Source organism: Pelophylax lessonae, assembly GCF_965119305.1.
Source record: "Pelophylax lessonae genome assembly, chromosome: 13".
In the NCBI taxonomy this organism is placed as follows: Eukaryota; Metazoa; Chordata; class Amphibia; order Anura; family Ranidae; genus Pelophylax; species Pelophylax lessonae.
In genome coordinates, this window is record NC_138780.1 from 171,462,502 (window position 1) to 171,476,660 (window position 14,159).

General features: G+C 43.6%; 1 protein-coding gene across 1 annotated transcript in view; it reads right to left on the minus strand.

Annotated features, from left to right (window-relative positions):
• SOS2 (SOS Ras/Rho guanine nucleotide exchange factor 2) overlaps positions 1-14,159 on the minus strand; it is a 178,762-nt gene that overhangs the window by 64,563 nt on the left and 100,040 nt on the right. The window contains exons 3-4 of the mRNA XM_082242700.1: positions 10,001-10,132; positions 6,132-6,296 (exon numbers count right to left, since the gene is read on the minus strand). Coding sequence (XP_082098826.1) covers positions 6,132-6,296; positions 10,001-10,132 — 297 coding nt within the window. The remainder of the gene's footprint in view (positions 1-6,131; positions 6,297-10,000; positions 10,133-14,159) is intronic.

Below are 14,159 nucleotides of genomic sequence, written 5' to 3' on the forward strand. Positions count from 1 at the left end.
GCAACAGCTGTGAAGACCCTGCACACCAACATTTCCACACTACCTTGGAGGAAACACAACCAATTTTGGGATCCAGAGCCAGCCATCCATTTCTCCCAAAATAAAAAGCTAACAAACTCACACGCCCTAAATCCAAAACCTAAAAAGAGCTTCTGTAAAGCTTAAGCTATCTCTCAAACAAACACATGTGTATGTAGCACTGCCACCTAGAGAGCTGCTGAGAATTACACTTCTTGGATTACCCTGGGTTACCCGTAGCAACAGTCTGTAGAAGCTTATCTCTTTAAATACTTGGCTCAGACAACGAACAGTCCAGGGGATTTGGTTTTTGTGTTTTTATTGGAACTTGGATGGGAGAAGGGATGAGTGGAATACTTTAACTTGAACTATGCACAATTCTGAGGACAACTGACTATAGAATGCGGCAAGGACACTGCTTCACTTTACCACTGAAGTGAAGATAAAGAATATGTGCTCTTGCTTAGGTTACTCTTCAGGGTCTAACTTGGCACCTCCTTTCTCACTGACTGTGTGCGCTGACCTCCTGTCCACTGACACCCTACTGGAGTGATCCCCTTCCTAGGCAGACCCCTGGCAAGCTCCCTGGTACTCATGGACACTGTTTTTCCCAAGGCCACTCTACTTCCAGCTCCACTTGTCAGCTTCCTGGACCTCTTGGCTCAGCACCACACTCTGACTCACAATGCCGACTGCCAGTGACCACCTTCAATGCAGACAGGTGGAGAGACAGCCGTCACCTTCCTCCTGGGGCCTGGCTTCCCGCCCCAAAGACACCCTCTGTCACATTTGCCCTTGGCTTTTATGATGTCTCCCAGGATGCACCACTGTTGTGCCAACCCACTGGGACAGCTACAAAAGCCTGTGTGTCACTGGCTTGGTTTCCTCCACTGTCCAACAGGTTCCCCTATTGGATACAGTGGGGACACTCCCTTAGACCAGATGAATCACACACTGGACACATGCAACAGGCATAACTACAGATCAGGCTCTTCTGTGAAGGACACCCAGAGCCCCCCTAGACTGATATAGAATCCTGAAAATAGGAACAGGAGCACCACGCCAGAATGTTGTGGTGTGGTGCTCCTGTTCCTATTTTAGTTAACTAAAATGTAGGGTATTTTAGTCAACTAAAATGTACTGCAGATTTAGTCGACCAAAACTAAAACATTTGCAGATGACTAAAATGGGACTAAAACTAAAATGGCATTTTAGTCAAAAGACTAAAACGAAATCGAAATGTGCTGCCAAAATTAACACTAGGATATCTATCTTTTCTTTTAATTCTTCAAAGTGTTTTTTTTTTTTTTTTTTTTTTAAGTTTAAAAAACAGCTGCGCAAATAATGGGTGACAAAACAATTTGCAACGACTGCCATTTCGTTCTCTAGGGCCTCTGCCAAAATAATATAGAATGTTTTTTTTCCTAGCACCTACCTAGGAGGGTGCTCCATGTATAAAGTAGAAAGCATGTACCGTCCAAATAGACAAGACCTACCCTCCCTGCCCATAAATTATACAATTTTCTTGTTCAATTTTCATTTAGGTTTACCAGAACCATATAATATGAGGTTAAACCTAAACACTTTCAATTTGTATGCAATCAGGCAGGCCCTTGCACGACATCTAAAAGGAAATTGAATGAGAAAATTGTGTGCTACACTTCTGAATGGCCCTGAATAACAACCTGTAACCTTATAAATCATTTAGTTCATGATAGGCTCAGCTAGAATGAGCGTGGATTGCCCAGGTTTGGTCCTCTTGAAAGCCTGGCTTCTCTTTCTGTTTGTAGCATGGTGTGGTGTCTGCAGTTCTCCTTCTCACTTTCTGTGTACCAATTCATTTCCATAGCTATATTATCAAATGAAACACAAACTGTGTTTACAAAGTGAGGCACTGAACACCTTATACCTACGCACACACCCAGCCGGCCACCTCACCCAGACTATTGTTGTAGGACATATACTCAGCGAGCCTGGAGTGGAAAGATGGAGGAAATCCCTGTCCATTCACCAGGCCACTAAAACCAGCTACCTTTATATGTGGCTAACCACTGATAGCCAACCACAACAGTCATATGATTGGCCAATCCGTCCCACCCCGCAGGTGTACATATACTATTAAAGCAGGGTGGATAAAAATCAATGATTTTTAATCAGATTTTTTTTATTTTTAGCAAATTTATTTTATTAAAATGCTTTTGGAGTAAAACATATATCCAACGATAGTTTTCTATTTAAGATACATAACTAAGCTCCATTTCATGCTGAATAAACTAAATTAATAATGTATCATGAGGCTAAATATGTTGCAATATTTAAATTTTTAGCAAACTCATTCAATGAATCCAAGCTCTGCAGGCTGAGATAACATGCACTGCATTGATGCATTCACACAATTCCACCCAAACTACCAGCAAGAATGAGTCAAACATTTAACCTCCCTGGCGGTCTGATTATGTCAGGATTTCTGTGCTAAAAGCGGTACATTGTTTTGCATGGAAATCTGTTGTTTTATATTTTAAAACTCCCCTTCCCCTACGATCCCCCGCCGTCCTCCCCCGCTATCCTCCAGCTGTGTGCTCGGCCGATGCCGTTGTTCTATCAGAAAACCCTACCCCATCAGATTTCCCTACCTACGTAATTTCCGCTACGGGTTCATCATGCACCAGCTGTAGCCACGTCACACATCCTGCTGCACATGCACGGAATAGGTAGGGAATTTTGATAACATCGTAAGGGGTGAGGCAAAAGTCCTACTGCGCATGAGCGGGCGCATGCGCACCAACGGATCGGGCAGCGGCATCTCTTATAACAAACATACATCCGATCTCCATGGCACACACTGCGCCAAGCCGACAATGGGACAATCCTATTCCCTACCCACACGCGCACGCCCACTGTCTCATTGTCGGGTCGGCGCAGTGTGGGGCATGGAGATCGGATTGTCGGGTCGGTGCAGTGTCGACTCGGCGCAGTGTCGGGTCAGCGCAGTGTGGGCCATGGAGATCGGATGGATGTTTGTTATAAGAGATCCCGCTGCCTGACCCGTTGATGCGCATGCGCCGGCGCATGCACACTAGGACTTTTGCCTGACCCCTTTTGCCTACCTATTCTGCGCATGCCCAATGGAACGTGTGACGCGGCTACAAGCTGCTGCATGACGAATCCACAGCTGATCTCAACCGGAAATGATGTAGGTAGGGAAATCTGACGGGGTAGGGAAATCTGACAGGGTAGGGAAATCTGACGGGGTAGGGAAATCTGATAGAACGCCGTCACCTGTCTTCTGGTTCCCTTCCCTGCGAGCGTTGCGACGCAGGGGGGGGGGGGGGTGGAACCGGCGGCAATTTAAAAAATGTAAATACACTAGATGACATGATACAAAGCTGTGATCCTAACGGATTACCCTGTATCATGGCATTTCACCACAGGATTTCATCTGGTGACTTTTCCAGTGCCCTGCCTGTGCTTTTCCAGTTCTTTGTGCCTGGAAAATAGAGAACAACCATGGCGTCAAAAAAGCTTTCTTTTTGTGCAAAAGCGACGAACTGGAAAACAGCGACAGCGAAACAGAGTTACTTGAACTGAGCGATAGGTGGGAGAATTCGTCATCAGGTACGGAAAATGACGACAGCAACGATTCTGATGTCTCTTTCTGGCACATCGCTCCGTTGGAAATTCTGAAGAATCATTTGATATACTTCCCAAATTCCATCTTCCTGAAGAAACAGAGAATATCTCCTAACCAGTGTATGTTTAGGAGATATTCCCTGTACCTACAGCTAAGCTTTATTATAAACTTACCTGTAGGTACAAGTGTCCCAGCGGTGAGAACTACCGCTTTAATGAGTTGCCGGGGCCGGCTGTCCATCCAATGCCGAGTACATCCGTCCTGCCAGCTAGGCAGGACTGAGAGGGGAGGGCAATGGAATAAGCAGCTTACAAAGCAGGGAACTGCATATGAATGTAATGAGAAAGCTGTAATGCATAGGGATTTTTTTTTTTTTTTTTGGCACACCATTAAAAAGGTAGAAAAAAAAACTTTAATGTCAGTGTGCAACAGGAAGTGATGTTACTGGCAGAATCTCCAGGAAAAAAACTTTGCAAAAGATTCACAAAAAAAAAAAAAAAAGCGATTTGTATTCAGAGAGATGCAATGCCAAGTACACTGAAAAACTGATTTTGGGTTTACATACACTTAAAAAAAAAAATGAATGCAGCCCTTTATTCGTTAATGTATCAATAAATGTATGTTTCTTTCTAAATGCAAACAGTGTTCAGCGGTATTAGACCCAAAACCAAAAATAAAATATACTGCTGCTTACCAATCTTTAGATGTGGTGGCTGCATTAGCTTTCTTTTTTTTTTTTGGGCTTTACCCCCCCCCCCCCCTCTGTTTTCACATGTTTATCTGTCCAGTAACGCACATCCTGTATTAGAGTGCCTCCACTCTGGATGAAGGAGCACAGAGGCATCTTTGGACAGTAGTATTGTTCATAATCTGGGGGGGTGTTAGATGTACTAGCAGATTTACTTTAGATACACTAACAAAATAAAGCCAAACTCTGGCTCATATTGCAGTTAAACAAACAGTCACAGTAGCAGTTTTTTTTCCATTTGGGATAAAGGGTGGATAAAGGATAAAGTGGGACGCGACTGATCTAGTGCGGAGCTGGGTACTGCGTGCGTTCGCTGGCCGGGTGGGGTGACCACTGGATCTATATATCCAGCCCGTCAGCCCAGATCCGGCTTAGTAGATCTCACAGGAAAAAAATCCGGAAAAAAAGTTAACTATTTAGAAAAAAAGTTTGCCAGGACCAGAGATCCCAGTAAGAAACTAGGTCCTTACTCCTGACTAGGCAGAGTAAAACGGACATCCTATAGCAGGGAGAGAGGGTATACAACCTGGGACTGCCCATAGGCATAGCCAGAACTTTTTTCTGCCTAGTGTCCTACTCCTGTAGGGGGCAGTATAACCCAACTGATATGAAGATCAGAGACTGCATCCGTCAATGAATGAGAGAGAAAAGGGGCTTACATGATCATTGAAAGCTTCCCTCTCAGTGGTAAATGGTTTGTCGCAACACTCTAACTAAAAAAAAAAAAAAAAAAGCAGACTTACTGGCCAGATCACCTTGTGAAATTATAGAAGAAAGCAAACCTAAAAATGAATGCAGCCATCGCATGGTAATTGGTATTGGGAATTGGTAAGCTGCAGTTTAATAAATGTTGACTTTTGGGTTAAATACCGCTTTAAAGTTCCTTCAGAGTCTTGCGCTGTAAATGGTGGCTCCTGCGTACATGTGCGGGAGTGACATCATCGCGGCTTCAGTCGCTCACACATCCGGAGTCCGCAAACCCGGAAGGAAGAAGATAGAAGCGCCTTCAGCAGTGACAGCGTGCCGTTGGAAGGCTTCATTCTAAAGGCGCTTTTCCACTGCATGGAACCAAACGGTTTGGCTCGCTTTTGTGCTTTTCCACTGCATGGTATGGTGTTGGAAAGGTTCCGTACGGTACAGCGGCGCTTTTCCACTACATGGAACCGAACGGTATGGCTCACTTAAACAGTACCACCTCAGTTGTGGTTCCAAGAGGGCCGTACCGGTACCATATCCCACAATCCTTTGCATGCAGCCTTGACTGTTTGTCACTACTAGCCACTGATTGGTCAGAGAATCGTTGTTATCCCACCCACTTACTACTTAGTGGAAAAGCAAACCGTACCAAACCGTTTCAACACTGTACCATGCGGTACCATGCAGTGGAAAACCAAACCGGGTCAAGCAGGGCCAAGTGGAGCCAAGCCGGTACTTGCAGTGGAAAAGTGCCATAAGGTAAGTTTATACTAGCACATTATGACATTGCCTTGCAGGTTTAAGAAAATAAAAAGTCAGCGGTATATCATTCTAAGTACCTGAATTTGATTTGTATATAAAAAACAAATATCAGCATTAATGATCCTTTTGATATTATTTAATAAAAGTTATTAGCAAATTGTCAGCCAGTCGCTGAATTCTGAAAATTGCTCTGGTGTAGCTGAAATTGTCAATGCAACTGGTCTATGAATTTGGTCTGCTATCCGATTCTCAGCACCGGACCGCATACCATCTTACCTTATCAGCGCACATGGACACTTTAATGTCCTGCTGAGAGATCTCATAATGGCGGATGTTGAAGACATAATTTCCAGCTAGCTTCAGAATATCAGCTGAAATGTATTCCAACACGGCCACAATGTAGAGAGATACGTTATAATCCACTTTATAACCGAGCACCTCCTGTGAGTAACAAAATGGGAAGTAAGAAACTGCAAAAAACAAGCAGAAAAAAATAACTGGATTTTTCCTATAGCTTACCTGTAAAATCCTTTTCTCAGGAGTGCATCACAGGACACAGAGCAGCCATATTCATTACTATATGGGTTATACGCCACCTATAGGTGAATGGACTTCCTATCTTTTTGGTTGCCAGTGTTCATAACCCAGATAGTAATTATTATGGCTGCTCTGTGTCCAGTGATGTACGATAAAGAAATAAACGCTTCTAACACAAAAGGGTAAGGCCGGGTTCACACTAGCTGCAGACGCAGCTCGCAGCAGGGGGTCTGGTACCTCCCTGCTCTCAGTTTCACATACAAATTTTTGAATTTTTCTGAATTCGGACCTGAAACGTAACCAAAGACGCACAGGACTCATTTCCAGTGCGGATAATGGCCGCCCCGGACCTGTGTGAACCGTCTCCATTGAGAGCCGGGCATACCCTCCTATCATGCGAATCGGATGTGGGAAAACCTGCATCCAATTTGCACAAGTGTGAACCCAGCCTAAAAGAGCAATAGACCATTTTCACCAGCACTGACCAATCTTATCCTCACTAAAGACAACCATGTACACTATGAGGAACAAAGAGTCTAGTTTTAAATGAAAGAAAATCCACTTTCAATGAAAAAAACGATATAACATTAAAGCTGAACAAAGAACTGCACAGTTGTACCGGCTTCTCCTGTCCTGAAATTGGTTACTATGATTTCACTGCACACTGTGAGCTTCTCACAATGTACACTAGGAGCTGCGGCAAGTCAGATAGCGTTCACCATATTTCCTGGCTGCAGGACATCTAGCCCTTTTCTTCCCAGTCTAACAGTTCCAAGGCCACCCTTTCATTCATTGGATTTTAGTTCCTTCAATCATGGAGGCTCTGCATTACATGTGAGCATTACCTGCAAATACAGCAAGCCTAAGAAAGCGCAGTCCACCAGGGCTGACATCCACCTGGACTGCGCATGTCATTTTTTTTTTGGGGGGGGGGGAGCGGGTACCTTGTTTTGACAGGTACCTGCTCCCACTCGGGCCTCCTAGGTGGCTGGGGCGGAAGTTCTCCTCTGACCCTCCCTCCCCTGCAATCTTCTGGGACACGTCGTAGGTCCCAGAAGATTGCCCCCCTCCACTCAGGACGTGCAGCGCGACTCGTGCATGCGCAGTGCGCACCCGGCTGGGAACTTGCAAGCTGTCACAGCCCACACTAGAGATGCCGGCGCCGTGGGGTGAAGACGGAGAGAACCGAGGCTCCCCCAGGCCGCATCGCTAGACCGTGGGAAAGGTGAGTATGTGTTTATTAAAAGTCAGCAGCTACACTTTTTGTACCTGCTGACTTTCAATAAACACAAAAGCCAGTGGAACTCCGCTTTAAAAAGAAAATTTCTGAACGAAAATCTATACATGTATGGTCAGCATTAGACAGCAGTTATTGGAACAGGTGTCCTCATTAAAAGGTTTTATCTCACTTCCTGTTGCCCCAACAACACTAACATTTGGAAATTCACAACAGTTTTGAGGATGAATCTCCAGAGTGGGGACACAGATAGCAATAAAAAACTTTACATTGGGTTCTAAACCCTTGCTACTCTATGGCTGACACCTTTCTTTGCAATTTTGGTCAGGGAAAGGCTCGGTGCTGTCAACCCACATTAGGAAATTGGGATCTGAGTGCGTCTCTACAAGGATTAAAAGGTCTTTTATATACTGTGGACAGCAGAGTGGCTGAGTGGTCAGCACTTCCTCCTGGTAGCACTTGGGTCATTGTTTCGAATCCCAACCATGGCACTACCTGCATGGAGTGTGCAGGTTCTCTCTGTGCATGCGTGGGTTTTCTCCATGTACTCCAGTTTCTTCCCACATGCTGATAGGCAAATGGCTCCTGTCTACACTGGCCATAGTGTGTGTATGTTTAATTGTGAGATTGTAAGCTCCTTGAGGGCTTTGGCTGGTGTGAATGTACATACATGTTAAGTGCTGCATAAATTATCAGTGATATTTAAATACCTGTAATAAATAATAAAGAAAATAGAAAATAGATACTTGCACAATCTTTAAAAGGATCAAATATGAGGAAATGTGCAGAGATGTACAGCATATCATGGGGAAAATTATTATTTGAACCTTTGCAGATTTTGTAAGTTTGCCCACTTAAATGGAAATTATGGGTCTATTATTGTTATCATAGGTGAATTTTAAATGATAGAGATGGAATATCAATCAAAAATCCAGAAAAAAAAAAAAAAACACATGGTACAAATGTTTTAAATTGAGTTGCAGTTCAGTGAGTAAAATAAGTATTTGATCCCCAAGCAAAACATGACTTAGTACTTGGTGGAGAAACCCTTGTAGGCAAGCACAGAGGTAAGACGTTTCTTGTAGTTGGTTACCAGGTTTGCACACATCTCAGTAAGGATTTTGGTCCACTCTTCTTTACGGATCTTCTCTAAATCCTTAAGGTTTCTTGGTTGCCTCTTGGCAACTCGAAGTTTCAGCGCCCTCCATAAATTTTCGATAGAATTAAGGTCTCCATGACATTAATGTGCTTCTTCTTGAGCCACTCTTTTGTTGCCTAGAGGGAGCTGAAATTTCGAGTTGCCAAGAGACAGCCAAGAAACCTTAAGGATTTAGAGAAGATCTGTAAAGAAGAGTGGACCAAAATCCCTCCTGCAAACCTGGTCATAAACTACAAAAAATGTCTAACCTCTGTGCTTGCCAACAAGGGTTTCTCCACCAAGTACTAAGTCATGTTTTGCTTGGAGATCAAATACTTATTTTACTCACTGAACTGCAACTCAATTTATAACATTTGTATTAGTGAGTAGTGATCGACCGATTATCGGCAACACCGATATATATCGGGGGCCGATATGCACTTTCCCAGATATATCGGAATCGGCCTTTTGATTTACCGATATTGCTGGAAAGTGCTGTACCGGAGTGATGCCTGCCGCTAGAGGCATCACCCTGGTACTGGCGTCCATAGCTGACGGTCGGCTGTCTTGTAATGACAACCGATGGGGCTGAGAAGCCGTTGGGCTGTCATTACAAGCAGCGGCTTGCTCCGGTCTCTTGTCCCACTGGGAGACCAGGGCATCCTACTTCCACCGCCGCCGAAGACCCGATCAAAGCCACATTCGGCTCTGATCGGGTCTCCATGTAAAAAACCTGTCATGACATCACTTCCGGGTACTCAGCGCCAAATTCAAAAAAAGGACAGCATTCAAAACAGCAAAACTTGGCGTTTTGAATGCTTTTCAGTCCTGAGGAGGGGTTTGGGGTCTTTTAGACCCCCAGATCCCTCCATAACAGTACCTTTGGAAAAAAATTTTTTTTTACATGTCCGAAAGTATCGGCAGATATCGGCCGATACCGATATCCGATAACCAAAATATCGGTATCAGTATCGGCATTAAAAAAACTATCGGTCGATCACTAATTTGTATCATGTGTTTTTTCTGCATTTTTGGTTGATATTCTGTCTCGATCATTTAAAATACACCTAGGATAAAAATTTATAGACCCTTAATTTCTTTGTAAGTGGGTAAACTTACAAAATCAGCAGGAGATGAAATAATTATTTTCCCCACTGTATACAGTATATCTTTTTTTCTTGTTTTGCACTGACACACCCTTTCAACTATAAAAGGTAAATAGTAAAAACTTACCTTTAACAATGGATGAATTTTATCAACAGGTAGAAGCAGGGGGTTCCTTCGCTTGCGTTTTTCTATGGCTGACTGAGCATCTGCTATGGCCCATTTATCGATTGGGTGGGGAAAAGTCTTTTGGACTCTTTCCTGATATAAAAAAAAAAAAAGGAACACAAAATGAAAGATAGAAAGATGAACATACACTCTATTATCTTTAAGCAAAACCCTTGTTTTAATTTTGGATAGTGTTGGAAAGTTAGACCCTGTGACAAGCTTTTACTGCTGTCTGTGCCCATTGGGGAGATTCACCCTCTATGTGTACTGGCCACCATTGTCACAGAAAAAGAATGTGTGGGGGGGGGGGGGGGCAGCAAACATTTTAGCATTGCCCCTAGAACAAAAGGTGAGGAAAAATAGAGGGATAACCATCTAAGAGCAGAATTCCTCTCAGTTTGAGAGATTTCCTCCAAAAGCTGGCAATACACTTAAATTTTAATCAGTATGTGGTCATTCCCGCTCAACAGAAGTCGATCGTTTGATCAAATTCTGTTGAATGGACATTTTGGAAATTTTTTTCTTTTGGATCGGCGGCTGCAGCCCATCCAGTGTATTCTGACAGCAGCGGGTGAAGCTTTCAGAATATAAGAACCTGGCGGGGAGAATTCCTGCATCCGCCATGTTTGTGTAGATGGAAGAGTCTGTTATTCAAAAAAATTATAAAAATAACAGTATATGGCCAGCTTAGGCTCCATGTACACGGGACGCTGGAAATGGTCGTTTAGGAGCAGTTGGGCGTTTTTTTCAGAAGCCCCTGAACCCATCTACATTATATCTTATCTGTCCATGTACACCAGGTCGTTTACAGTCATTTGCAGGCAGTTGCGTTCAGGGACTGTTTTTAGAACGCATTTATTTGCGTTCGAACGTGTGTTTCCCGGCGTTTCAAACGCACAAACGCGTCCGAACGCGATGACCCGTGTTTAGCGTTCGCGTTTTTTCATTTTAAAGGGGAATAATTTTTTTGACCTCTAGGAACGCTTCTAAACGCAAACGCCCGCAAACGCTGCTAAACGCCCGCTAAACGCGGGTACAAACGCGATCGAACGGACGTTTCAAATGTCCTAAAAATTCCAGCATTCAAAGGGACTTTTAACAACGTCCCGTGTACATGGAGCCTTAAATTGAATGTAAAGTACATTTTGTAATTATTAACCACTTAAGCCCCGGAAGATTTTACCCCCATTCCGACCAGGGGGTATTTTGCGATTCGGCACTGCGTGAATTTAACGCACAATTGCGCGGTCGTGTGACGCTGTACCTAAACGAATTTGACGTCCTTTTTTTCCCACAAACAGAGCTTTCTTTTGGTGGTATTTGATCACCTGTGCGATTTTTTGATCACGCGCTATAAACAAAAAAAGAGCGTCAATTTTGCAAAAATAGCAATATTTTTCACATTTTTTTATATGAAATTCCCCCCAAAAAAAATGTAAAAATCAAAATTTTTAAAAATTTTCGGCCAATTTATTTTATGCTACCTATGTTTGGTAAAAAAAAAAATCGCAAAAAGCGTATTTTGATTGGTTTGCGCAAAAGTTATCGCGTTTACTAACAAAGGGAAAGATTTTTGTCATTTTTGTTGTTTTTTTTTTTAACGCGTAATGGCGGCGATCTGCGATTTTTTTTGCGGTACTGCGACATTGCGGCGGACAGATCGGACCCTTGACTGACATTTTTGACACTTTTGGGGTTACCAGTGACATTTCTACAGTAATCAGTGCTATACATATGCACTGTTACTGTAAAAATACACTGGTAGTGAAGGGGTTAACTTTATTTGGAAGGGAGGGGCTGTGTGTGTCCCTAGGGGCGTGGTTTCTACTGTGATTGGCTGTGGCTCTAGCTGTAAGGACACTGATCAACGGATCTACATACCAGATCCGTTTTATCAGTGTCTTTGCAGCGAGGAGAATGACAGGCAGTTTGTTTACACAAGCTGCCTGACATTCTCCCTCTCCCCCGCCGATCGCCGAGTGACCGGCGGACATCGGGTCCGCTGGTCACACGCGCGGGGGGGGTCCGTGACCACGCGGGAGCGGGAGCGCGCCCGCTCCCTAGACCCTCACAAGCAACGTAGCCCTACGTTAGTTTGCCTGTGAGGGGCTGACCGCCGACGTAGATAGTCGTGCGGCGGTCGGCAAGTGGTTAAAAAAATAAAAAAAGAAGAGGTTTATACAGGTGCATCTAAAAAAAAAATTGATTATCAAAAAGTTTATTTATTTTAGTAATTCAATTCAAACTCACATTTTATATAGATGCGTTACACACAGAGTGAAAGATTTCAAGCATTTCTTTCTTTTAATTTTTATGATTATGGCTTACAGCTAGTAAAAACCCAAAATTCAGTATTTCAGAAAATCAGGGCAATAAAAAAAAAAAAAAAAATGTAATATAGAAATGTTGGCTTACTGAAAAGCATGTCCATGCACAGTATAGTATGCACTCAATACTTGGTTGGGGCTCCTATTGTATGAATTACTGCATCAATGCGGCCTGGCATGGTGGTGATCCGTTATGGAAGCCCAGGTTGCTTTGATAGCAGCCTTCAGCTCGTCTGCATTGTTGGGTCTGGTGTCTCATCTTCCTCTTGACAATACCCCACAGATTCTCTAATGAGGTTTAAGTTAGGTAAGTTTGCTGGCCAATGAAGCACAGTGATACCATGATCATGTGACCAGGTATTGGTAGTTTTGGCAGTGTGGGCGGATGCCAAGTCCTGCTGGAAAATGAAACCAGCATCTCCATAAAGTTGGTCAGCAGTGGAAAGCATGAAGTGCTCTAGAATTTCCTGGTAGAGGACTGCACTGACATTGGACTTGGCTTCCTGAAATCATCACTGACTGTGAAAACTTCACATTAAACCTCCAGCAACTTGGATTCTGTGCCTCTTGTCTCTTCCTCCAGACTCCGGGACCTTGATTTCCAAATGAAATGCAAAATTTACTTTCATCCCAAAAGAGGACTTTGGACCACTGAGCAACAGTTCAGTCCTTGTTCTCCTCAGGCCTGTTAAGACGCTTCTGACGTGGTCTCTGATTCAGGAGTGGCTTGACACAAGGAATGTGACATTTGTAGCGGATGTCCTGGATACATCTGTGTGTGGTGGCTCTTGAAGCACTGACACCAGCCGTAATCCACTCCTTGTGAATCTCCCTCAAATTCTTGAATGGCCTTTGCTTCACAATCATCTCAAGGCTGCGGTTATCCCTGTTCCTTGTGCACCTTTTTCCAACATACTTTTTTCCTCCATTTAACTTTACATTAATATGCTTGGATACAGCACTCTGTACAGCCAGCTTCTTTAGCAATGACCTTTTGTGACTTACCCTCTTTGTGGAAGGTGTCAATGACTGTCTTCTGAACAACTGTCAACAGAGCAGCCATAGCTCCAAACTGTCCCTGATTTTAAGGGACTGTCCCTGATTTGGAACAAAGTCCCTCTTTCCTACTCATTTCTCCCTCATTTTGGTCAGATCTATATAGATGTATATAAAATTCCCTTATTATCTTTTAAAAAGTGTTTCCCAGTGCTAAATCTTTCATCCAGTTTTAAAATTGCTGCATTTGTACATTTAAAAAGCCGCTATAAAGGTATAGTAATGGTAAAAAAGAAGCACTTGTGGGTTTATCAAATCAGTTTTTTTGTATACTTCTCCTTTAAGGGGGCGTGGTAGGGGGTGTGTCCTATGCCTACATACTTTTTTTAATAGGTGTTCCTCGTTGCCATCTCAAAAAGTTGGGAGGTATGAGAGCAGCCCCTTACCACCTTTTCTGGAATCCCCCCACCAAAGCTCTACGTTCCTCCTCTTCTGTTTGTGCCCCCATAGCAAGGTGCCCCCGAGCCGGGCGGTGTGCATCCACAGACACATACAGCGCAGCTTGATCCAGTCACCTGCTCCCCTCCTTACAGGATTTGACTGACAGCAGCGGAAGTCAATGGCTCCCGCTGCCGTCTGATCCTCCTGTGGGAAAAGAAAGAGGGGAGACAAGACCTGCAGCCAGCAACAGAGCTGGGTCAATGTAGGAGGAGCAGCTAGTGAAAGGTTTTCAACCTTAATGCATAGAATGCATGAAAGTAAAAAATAACTCTTGAACTTAGAACTACTTTAACATC